At 36.8% G+C, this 11,394-nt stretch overlaps 1 protein-coding gene across 1 annotated transcript; it reads left to right on the top strand.

The window, feature by feature from the left end:
• The first annotated feature begins 9,913 nt into the window (after positions 1-9,913).
• LOC122318239 (germin-like protein subfamily 2 member 4) lies at positions 9,914-10,973 on the top strand. Its single transcript, XM_043135445.1, has 3 exons — positions 9,914-10,114; positions 10,215-10,351; positions 10,429-10,973. Exons 1-3 carry the CDS (start codon positions 10,006-10,008, stop codon positions 10,834-10,836), a joined length of 654 nt encoding a protein of 217 aa, XP_042991379.1. The 5' UTR covers positions 9,914-10,005; the 3' UTR covers positions 10,837-10,973.
• Positions 10,974-11,394: the final 421 nt, after the last annotated feature.

Genomic DNA, 11,394 nt, shown 5'->3' with positions numbered 1-11,394 from the left:
CAAATTATTCACAAAAATTGCTAATATGATTAATAATAATATAGGGAGTCCTAAAAAATTGTTTAAGATTAGTATAAATCAAAGAATTGACACCATCACGGATGCCTTTTCCTATGGTTGTGCCAAAAATAGGTACACCTTCATCATCATGCTTAACTACATTTCAAATTGTTTCCTTTGCTTCATTTGGTAGACGCTTATCCCACCAATGTCGAAGCATATAAGAAAATCTTGTAGTTAATAAATCAATTGTCTCAATTTGGCTAAGATTATTGTTATTAACAAAAGCATTTGTAACCATGAACATTTTATTCATGGTATTGAGAATTTCTTATTAAGAGAATCCATTAATATTCCAATCATAAAGTTTATAAGAAGAAACAGAAAACTGTGTTTAAAAAAATCTTCCTTCAAACTATAAATGAGGTGAAGTAGGTCTAGGATACCAATTCTTCGTTAGACTCATTGGATTGTGTCTTTTTGAAGAAAAAATTTTAATCTCAGGTTTCCTCAAATCAATATCTTGAAAATTCTTTTCAAGTAAAGCAAGATCTTTATTAGCAGATGATTCTTCTGTAGAAAACAAGAAACAACTTCATTGTTGTTGCTATTTAAAGCACTGGTAGAGGGTTATTCTTTCTTTAAATTAGCAAGCATTTGATTAATTTTATCAAGAGTGTTGGCCTGTTTGATCTTGGGACCTTGCCAATTCTCTAGTAAAATAATAAATGGTTTTTCAATTTTTGAAGTTAAAGTAAATACAGGACTTTCAACCTTTTCTTCAATACGGTCCAATTGCTAACCTATAATATGAAGAATTTAATTGACAAAATTGTTTCGTTCAACAATCTTTTTTATTTCAGTAAAAGCGGTAGCCTTAGGATCAACAACATTGGGTACTTTAAAGGGACAAACATTTATTTTTTCCCCCTTATGAGAAATGATAATTGTCTCTATAGGAGAGTGGCTAGATTTAACCATTGTCTTTCCTTCTTCCTTGACAAAATTGGTTTTAACAACATTTAAATTATACTTAGAAACATAATAATTTTCTAGGAAATCAAATAAAAGTATATCCTTATGTAAGGCATTAATTTTTTTTCCCTTTTTTTTAACACAATTTTTTATCAGAGTTAGAAAAAGTAGCATGATTAGATTTTCTCTTATCACTATTTTTAGCAGAACTATATTCTTTATATAAAGCAATTAAATCAACTTTAAAAGCTCTATTAATCACAATAAGTAGAATGTGATGAATAGGAGCAACCATATCTGAAACTATTGCGGATAAATATGAAACATCTTCTTCTTCTTTATCAACTTCTTCATTTATGGCTTTATCTTTGGATACGTCGGTATCTTTAGTAGTGTAATTAGCAGAAGTAACCTGAGATGAGGTAGAAACATCTTTCAATTTTAAATCAGATTTAACAGTTTTTACTGATAACCCAAGTTTTTTGAAAGATGATGGGAGGTATCGGAATAGATCAAGAGAGTCATTAGTGTGCATAGAGCTAAATAGAATATAAGAGGATTCTCCTATGCATAATCAAAATAGTCAATTAGCAAGATAAATAAAAACTGGGAAATTTCATACTATAAATTAAAGATGAGAACAGCTCAGCTTTCCGTTTATCATAGCATAAGCATGGAAAATGTGCCTTTCCACTTTTCCAAATGGTTCAATTAAGTTATTAATACTCTTCTTTAAAGAATTTATACTATTCTGGTTTGGGTATCTATCTTTAGCATGTCTTACATTACCTTTATGGTTAAAATAAACCAGCACCCCCTTCTTATATATCCCAAGAGATATGATTAGATAAGATTGGTGTGAGTGAGTTTGTGTAACAATCCCCAATAGATGCTTAGCAAAATAGGGTTTTTTTACTCTCTTCGAGAGAGAGTAGCTCCAAAGAATTGATATATATATATATATATATATATAGAGAGAGAGAGAGAGAGAGAGAGAGAGAGAGAGAAATTGATAGAGTGAATAGGACAAGAAATTGCTTAACATTCAGAATACAGATTAATCCTACAGGGACTTGACCAGGATGTAAGTTGCCAGGCACGGTAACAGAAATTACTACAAACAAAGTGTCCTATGGCCATGGGCCAAACACAACAAGATTATACTAAAAATAAGTATGAAAGACAAGTAATTAAATCGATAACATAACAGGCCCACGCAGGAACATCCTTCCAGCCCAACTCACGAAACTTAATAAAACTAACTTCAAATTCTAAAGGCCTAGCTCCAAGGCCATCTCTCAAGCTCACTTCAATTGAAGTCCCTCCAAGAACTCTTCATAACACTTCAGTTGAAGTCCCTCCAAGTAAATGACAGCAACTAACTTCTCCCCTTTGACAACCCCCCATTTGCGCAAAATGCAAGAAACCCTAGTGTTGTGCAGTGGCCGTTACAATTCTTCCCCTCTTCAAAACACCTTGCCCACAATGTGAGGAAATCCTTCTTTGAGAGTAGCATAATTTTTTCATCTGGTTCGTGACCATGCCGGCTTATAAGGAGTTTGATCTTGGTCCTGTTTCTCGATTTCACCATGCAGCGAGGTAACACTTCTTTAGGCTCAGGTTTAATGATGTCATCATCATCTACAAGAGGCAACTCTGGGATGGCGATTGAAGAGGATCCCAACTTCTTTTTGAGCTGTGAAATGTGAAACGTTGGGTGGATTTTGGCTGATTCTGTTAGATCAAAATGGTAAGCTACTTTCCCCACTATTTGTAAAATTTGAAAAGGATGAAAGAATCTTGGGGCCAACGTATTGCTACGGCGGAAGGCCATCGTGGTCTACTTGTAGGGCTAGAGTCCCAAGTTGACCTAGTCTCCTTGAGAAAACTCTCGGTCCTCCCTTCTTAAGTTTGCATATCTCTTCATTCTGTCTTTTGCTTTTTATAGGTTGTGATGTAGCAAACAGGTTATCTGGTCTCTGGTCTTGAGGTGATCTTCCACACTTAGGCAATACAGGAATATACTCCAGCTATCTGGGAGGGGGGTAACTGTATAGGGCTTAAAATAGTAATATTAGCTTTGTAGACAGGTGAGGAGTGGAATTGTACCACTACTCTGCAAGAGGTATCCATAATACCCAGTCCTTAGGTCTCTCCCCTAAGAAGAATCTCAAAAATTTTTCTAAAACCTTGTTTATAGCCTCAGACCGCCCATCAGTTTGGGGGTGGTAGGCCATACTAAGTGCCATATGAACCCCCTGCAAGCTCAAAATTTCTTGTCAAAATTTACTGGTAAATGATCTATCCCTGCCTGAGGCTATGGGCTGAGGTAAACCGTGTAGTTTAAATATGTGCTTGAGAAATAACTTTGCTAGATTCTTAGCAGTATAGGGGTGCTTCAATAGTGTTACATGGAAATATTTAGTGAGGCGATCAACCAGCACCCACAGGCTGTTAAACCCCTTGGAATTTGGAGGGCCTTCTAAGAAATCCATAGTTATATGGTTCCAAGGTTGAGAAGGGATTGATAGTGGTTGTAGCAGCCCACTAAGCAATTCATTAGAAGATTTCACTCTTTAACAGAATTCGTACCCCCTAATAAATTGTTTAACATCATTCTTATGCCCGGGCCAAAAAAAAATCTCTTCTCACCCTTTGTATGGTTTTGTCGAACCCAGAGCAACCCACCTAAGGGCTACTATGACCCAACTCTGGAAGTTTCTCCTTAAACTAAGGGTCATGAGGAATATACAAGATCTGTTTGTATAGTAATAAATCTGATCTCATGATATACTCAAGGCCCAGCTTTATCTCATTAAACATATATAGAGATTAGAGTTTGTACCTTTAGGTCACTGGTATAGGCAACTTCAGTTCATCTAGCCAGTCAACGGTGGGAAAGGAAATCAGCATCAAGTTTTTTCCTCCTCTTGATCTACTCTTAACAAGGCATTAGCGACTCTATTTTCAACCCCTTTTCGCACTTCACCATGAAGTTGTAACCCATAAGTTTAGAAAATAATTTATGTGGCATTAGGGTTCCCACCCTTTGGTCCAGTAGGTATTTGAGGCTCTAGTGGTCAATTTTGACTTTAAAGGTCACACCCAATAAATAGGGCTTCCATTTAACTACTACGGACACTAGAGGCAAAAGCTCCTTCTCAGAAGTCAATAGGATGAGAGTCCTCCCCTTGAGAGCCTGGCTGAAATAGGCTATAGGCCTTCCTTATTGTATCAAAATAGCTCCAATAGCCGTGGCTGAGGCATCACACTCAATAGTTAAGAGTGATGCAAAATTTGGTAATGTAAGCACCAAGGGGTTTGTGACATCTCATTTAGCTTGTGGAAAGCCACTTTTGCTTCTTCACTCCGCTTGAAATCTTCCTTTTTAAGCATTCTAGTCAGTCTTGCTAGCCTATATCCCTTGATGAACCTTCTATAATACCATGTCAGCCTCAGGAAGCCTCTCAATGCTTTAACAAACCTAGGAATGGGCTAATCATTCATTGCGTGTAGCTTTTTAGGATCTACACTTACACCTTAGGCTAAAATTAAGTGGCCCAAATAGGAGAACTCCTTGCACCTAAACCTACACTTAGCGAATTTAGCAAAGAGTTTGTTACCTCTTAAGGTCTCAAGAGCTACTTGCACGTGCTGTAAATGGTCAGTTTCAGATTTTCTGTAAATCAAAATATCATAAAAAAAGACCAAGATGAAATCCCTCAAATGGGGTTTGAACAGCTCATTCATCAAGCTTTGGAAGGTAGAGGAGGTGTTAGTTAGCCCAAAGGGCATAACTAGGAACTCGTAGTGACCCTCATGGGTCTTAAAAGCTATTTTGTGAATATTAGAAGATTTTACTCTAATTTGGTGGTAACCAAACCGTAAATCCAGTTTAGAGAAAATCTTGGCCCCAAGCAATTCATCCATCTACTACCGATATAGGAAACGTTTCCTTAATAGTAACTTAATTAAGGCCCGGATAATAAACACATAATCTCCACATGCCATGCGCCTTCCTTATTAGTAGTAAAAATATGGATTTTGACTAGGCCTTATTACACCTGAAGCTAGTGACATGGTCATGGGATCAGTTGGGAGGTAGGCCTTTGGGTTTTTCAAAAACTTCACTGAATTATTTTAAGAGGGATTGTATAGCTACTAGTATTTCCTGATTTAATAACACAAGCCCTTATCCCTCCTTTCCTGCTTTTGGTTTATCTTTTGGATCTAGATATTTGGTTTGGGGTAGGTTTTTACGAGTAGGTTGGGTTTTCTGAGTATACCAAGGTCAGGTGAATAACTCATGCCAAATCTACTATACTTCCTAGTGATGTTGTAATTTTCTTCTTGTATTTTTGCTAGACTGTAAGCACTAGTCAAGCATGTGGGTTTAAACATTATTACAGTCAATCTAATCTCATCCCTCAAGCCATTGAGGAACAACTTAGTTTAAACTAATCTGATAAACCCCTCAGTCTACTTGACAGTGACAACTAATCTTTGTATTCTTCTAGTGTGCCACTTTGTCTTAAAAGAGTGAGAGACTCCATAGGGTTATCATATCCACCAAGCCCAAATCTGGCTAACAATGCTATAGTGAAAGCATTACAATCATCTATTTGCCCTATTTCTTCCCAATCTTGAAGCCAAGTTAAAACTTTACTTTGTGTTGTGGCAGGGAGTTATGGAAAACAAAAAATTATTGTACCTCGTATATCCACCCAGCTGGATCCTTATCATGAAAAGCAAGAAAATCCAAACAAATAGTCCTTGTGTGAATCTCACCAAAGGGCATCAGATTCCCCCTATCCTAATTGGGATGCACTCTAGAAGTAGACCCCCCATGACTTTGATGGTGACTTCTCTTCTGCATCTAGCCAATTATCACTATCAATTGCTGCAACATTACATCAGCTTGCCTTTTTAGAGTCAAGGCCATGACTATTTTCTGACACTTGTTGATGACCATAGTCAGGTAATACGAGTATACCTTATGAAATTTAAATCTGAAGTCAAAAGCCTTTTGCAATATTTTATCCACATGGTTGAAACACAATTTAATGCCAAAATAAAGCAAGTTAGATCAGATAATGGACCTAAATTTCACATGCCTGAGTGGAGTGGCGGAGATAAAACATCAACATGTCCTCTCTGTCACATGAGCGTCCCTTTTTCTAGTATCTCTTCCAATCAAGTTTTGGGGAGAGGTTGTCTTAACGGCCACCTACTTAATTAATAGAATCCCACTCTTACTCTTCAAAACTGGACCCCCTATGAGGTTTTATTTGCATCAAAACCTTCCTACCATCGTTTAAGAGTTTTTGGATAATTGTGTTTTGTTTCTAACCTTAAACATAATAGAACAAAACTTGATCTTAGAGCTAAGAAATGAATCTTTCTCAGGTAATTGAAACTCCTCGATTGGTTTCAAACTATAGACCAATTAGCCTTTGTAATGTCCTCTATAAAATTATTGCAAAGGTTATAGCAAATAGACTTAAATCCATCTTGCCTCACCTAATATCTCCAACTCAAAGTGCTTTGTCTAATTTCTAATAACATCATAGTGGCATAGGAATTACTTCACTCTATGCAAAACAGACTGAGAAGACAAAAGGAATGTGTCATGGCCTTAAAACTCGACATAAGTAAGTCCTATGATTGAGTCGAATGGAGCTTTCTAAAGGCTGTATTGGCAAGAATGGGATTTGACAGTTCATGGATAGAACTCATTATGCAATGTATTGGCACTATTTCTTATTCTATTCTACTTAATGGCTCCCCTCAAGCATCTTTCAAGCCTTCAAGGGGCATAAGACAGGGAGACCCCCTCTCCCTCTATTTATTTATCATCTGTTTAGAAGTGCTAAGTCAATCTTAAAATCAAGCTAAGCATAGGGGTGTCATTTCTGGTTTTCCTATAGCTAGAGGTTCTTTGTCTGTTAATCACCTCTTCTTTGCAAATGATAGTCTAGTATTTTGCAATTTCCTTCCTTCTAAACGGAGCAGGTTAAAGAACATCTTAAGTACTTATGAGTTAGCCTTTGGTCAGAGGCTTAACTTGGAGAAGACCTCCATTTACTTGGAAAATGTTCCTGAAGGCGATCCTGCACAATACCTCATCACGGATCTTCTTTTCCGTGCTGCCAAGAAGAATGGTAAATTGATTAACTTACCAGACCTTTTCATTTTGTTAGCACTCCATGAAAGCTTAAAACTGGATTATACTTGCTATTTTGAAAAAGAAAATGTAAAGTGCTCGGTAGGACGACCAGAATGGAATGTACTCCCTTTCAGTTTAACATGCATGTATTGCAGGGTAACACCTTGCTTTTGTGTGGTCCACAAAGCACATTATTTGAGAGCTAGGGGTGATACACCCTTTGAAGGGAGGAGAGAACATTGTCTATGAACAACTTTGTATGTTAACAATACAAGACCTTCCTCAAATTGTGGCACGAAAGAGACTAATTGTGGGAAAATGCCACAAAAGAGAATCTAAATAGTAGAATGGTAGAAATCATAACCTCCCTGCATTCTCTTTCTCATTATGATAAGTGCTTCTGATGATTGTTTGCAGGAATGGATTTTCATGAACTACTGGATATTCCGCATGGGGATCGGCGCAAATATCACGATGATGTTTCTGTTATGGTGGTTTCACTTGAAGGAAGAATCTGGAGATCATCTGGATAGTTGTTTAAAACAATTACACACACACAACACTCTTTTGGTTCCTGCCTGTCCGTCTGTCTCTCTGTCTCGGCTAGGCTTTTCGTATTTGTTCACGGCCTCAACAATTCACAGTTTCAGGCAAGAGGATTCTGACCATGTCGCTAGGATAAAAGGCTGCCGCCTTGATGAATTTGCACCATAAATTTTCTCCATTCAAGGATACTGTATACTTGGACTTTATGGTTACGTGATCGGTGCCTAGCTTGATCCCACTTCCACTTCTCCCCCATGTGCACTGCTGTTCTTCAGAGTTTCGCATCTGAAAACGCTTTCATATCATTCCGTTTAAAACCTGTTTTATGTGCTTCAAATCAATTTGATTGCTCAATTAAAACATTAGGGAAAGACCATGTCTACAAGACTGACGCAGATGGACAGCACCATAATTTGTAGCTGAAAGAACACCATTGATGGTCTTGATGCCTGATTTTGACGAGGTAGTCAACGGTGATCGGATTGTTCATAGATGGTGGCGATAGCAGAGTTGCATAATCAGAAATACAAGAAGAAAAAGAAGAAAATATTTACATGATTCGACATTATTACCTACGTTTACAAGGGTCCAAATGGGATAAGTTCTACTATAAAAATGTAAGAATTACACTATGAATGGGATGCGAAGGAAGAAGACTAAGGGAATAAATGTTAGAAAAGTTTTGTTCTTTATAACACTAAAGTTTGAAAAGTATTAGATATACGGTCATCTTTACAATTTTTTTATATAACTACTTATTAAAAGAGATGTTTTTCTATTTTCTTTTTTTGTATAAATAATTTATTAAAAACATTACATTAAATAAATATTTTTATTTTATAATATAATCATATAAAGAGTTGTAAAAATACTGTACACTCCTAAATTTCTCCCCAACTGCCTTCTCTCTTTATTGGGTAGTATGCATTATTTAGTTGACATAGCAGTTGGCAAGGCCCGAATCTCAATGGCTGGTTGTAGTGGATATATATATATTAAAAATAGACTTTAGGACTCAGTTTTCATCGTCATGATAAGGTCTCCTCTCTCTCGCTCTCAAAAGAATCTCCTCTGTTATTCATCACATTTTTCTTCACCTCTCGAAGGAATTACCACTTTTTACCTTTTTCTTCTTCATGGGTATGATATTTTTGAATGCTATGATGCTATATTCAGGTGGAGTAATGATACAAATTACATTCCAATCCTTTCTACTATCTCGTAAATGATATTTACAATCACGTACTATATAATCGCCGCGCAATTCCATTAAAAAATGAGTAAATGCAAAATCTACATATCTACGATTGTATCTAATATTACACATTTACGACATCTCACAAAGAATTTTTATAAAAAAGCCAATTATCACCGTAATTTACTATTCTGTTAATAATACTTGTATGGTTATGCCTCTCTCTGTGAGATCACTTCCAACAATTGCAGAAAAGGGGTCCCCATTTAACAACTCTGTTGGCTTTATTATATACAAAAGCTAGATCCAGGGGGGAAACTTATAGGTGAACTAAAAGCATCCGGTTTGGATCTTTTAAAAGTTTCTATACAGCTTAGAGTGTAGAGAGATAAATACAACAAATCAGCCTCTAACATTTATAACTTCTCGACTGAATTTTTAGAACAAAATCAAATGCTTGATAAGTAATGTACGACCCATCTTATGTGTATATCTTTTTCTCTACACCATAGAGAAGAACCATCTAAGTTGGTAACAGTTTTGACCATCTGAAAATCTCACATACTGTATCAATTTCACATTGATTTTTTCTCTAGTGTATGCAACCATCTTCGGCAAGTTGTGCAGGATTTTTCGAAATTTTCTGCCTTTGTTTGTCACCTTATCATCAATCTGCAACCACATCTCATTGAATTGGAAATGATTTTTTTGGTTTCAAGTTATGTCTCACTTTAAAGTTCTATCTTGAATAGCGAGAAATGTACGCTATTTAGCCAGGCAGGCATGAAGCTTTTCCAAGCCCCATTGATTTGATTTGTGTTAATGTTTAACAAAGACACATATCAGCTAAAAGATGCCCAAAAACGTTAATTTCTACTGGCTTTCTTCTTCACCAACTTCTTTCACCCATTCAAACTAATAGAAAATAGTTTCTGTTTACGTCTTCATTGGGAAATTGCTTCGAATTTAAGTTGGAACCCTGTTATTTATGATCACCAGTGTTAGATGTGTATATAAATAGAGTAGCAGGCTGTTCTTTCTCCATATTCGAACCAAGCATTCTAATCCGTTTCTTATATTATTTTAACTAATACTTCAATCTCCTTTCAAGTCATTTCCAATCATGGTGGCAAACGTTCTTGCATGTCTGTTCCTCTTTGCTGCAATCTCCAGCTCTGTGGCATACGATCCTGACCCCCTTCAGGATCTCTGCGTTGCCGATCTAAAGTCAAGTATGTGATTTATTTTAAGTTCCTAGACCAACTTTACATATTATCGGGATTGGTCTTTTGATGAAATGCTCTCTTATTTTCCTTGTCATTCGTGCAACAGAGATAAAGGTGAACGGGTTTGTATGCAAGGACGATGCAGATGTCACGGCAGCGGATTTCACCTTCGCTGGCCTGGCTGCGCCAGCTCTCATCAACAACTCGTTTGGTTCAAACGTAACGACAGCCAATGTTATGCAGGTTCTGTTCATTTAGACAATTTTATTTAATGCAAAATATGGAAATTACAATTTGCTTTAACGGCATATTCCCGACAGGTTCCAGGCCTTAATACGCTCGGCGTGTCGTTGGCGCGCATTGACTATGCACCCGGCGGACTCAACCCTCCTCACACTCACCCGCGAGCCACCGAGACCATATTCACTCTGGAAGGCGAGCTGTTTGTAGGCTTCATCACCACAGCAGACAAGCTCATCTCCAAGACCATCAAGGAAGGTGAGATCTTTGTGTTCCCCAGGGGACTGGTCCATTTTCAGAAGAACGTTGGCGACAAGCCTGCTTCTGTGATCTCGGGCTTCAATGGCCAACTGCCGGGCACCCAAGTCGTTGCCACATCACTTTTCGCTGCGTCACCACCGGTGCCGGACGATGTGTTGGAGATAGCCTTCCAGGTGGATGCCAAGGTGGTTGACGAAATCAAAGCAAACCTTGCTCCCAAGAAGTAGTGAAAGAACTAACGAGTATGGCCGCCCGTACTCTCAATATATATACTGTGGACGGTCCTATGAATAAGATATGTAATGGTATGCTATGAATCATATATGTAACGGTCCTATGAATAAGAGACTATATTCAACTGCTATCTTGATTTGTCAACTTTCTTGATCAGTTTCCAGCGATTTCAGATTCAATAGTTGTCGTGGGATTAGGCCCCGTTTAGATTTGAAAATCTATCTCATTTTATCTCATCATTACAATTTTCTCAAATTCACATACAAAATATAATAAATAATTCAATTTTTTAAATTTTAAAATAATAATAATATTAAAAAATAATATTCTAACAATATTTTATTTTATTTTTATCTAAAAGCATATTATCTTATCTCAATTGAATACAAACCAGTCAAATCCCCTCGTATCCGAACAAGAAATTGAGAACTTTAAGTTTGAGAGATTAATATACAAAGGAAAATACTATTTATACTTATAATTTTACTTATAAAACCATACGTGCCGACGCTTAAAGTTGTGAAAATCTTAAAAGTTAAGAAAAATCTTAA

This window comes from Carya illinoinensis, chromosome 8 (genome assembly GCF_018687715.1).
Source record: "Carya illinoinensis cultivar Pawnee chromosome 8, C.illinoinensisPawnee_v1, whole genome shotgun sequence".
Classification (NCBI taxonomy): domain Eukaryota; kingdom Viridiplantae; phylum Streptophyta; class Magnoliopsida; order Fagales; family Juglandaceae; genus Carya; species Carya illinoinensis.
This window is presented reverse-complemented; position numbering and strand designations above follow the sequence as displayed.

Excerpts from the sequence above, each read along its gene's own strand:
- LOC122318239 (XM_043135445.1), top strand. The coding sequence starts at position 10,006 with ATGGTGGCAAACGTTCTTGCATGTCTGTTCCTCTTTGCTGCAATCTCC. Across the intron at positions 10,115-10,214 it reads CGTTGCCGATCTAAAGTCAA|AGATAAAGGTGAACGGGTTT; the intron begins GTATGTGATTTA and ends TTCGTGCAACAG. Across the intron at positions 10,352-10,428 it reads CGACAGCCAATGTTATGCAG|GTTCCAGGCCTTAATACGCT; the intron begins GTTCTGTTCATT and ends TATTCCCGACAG.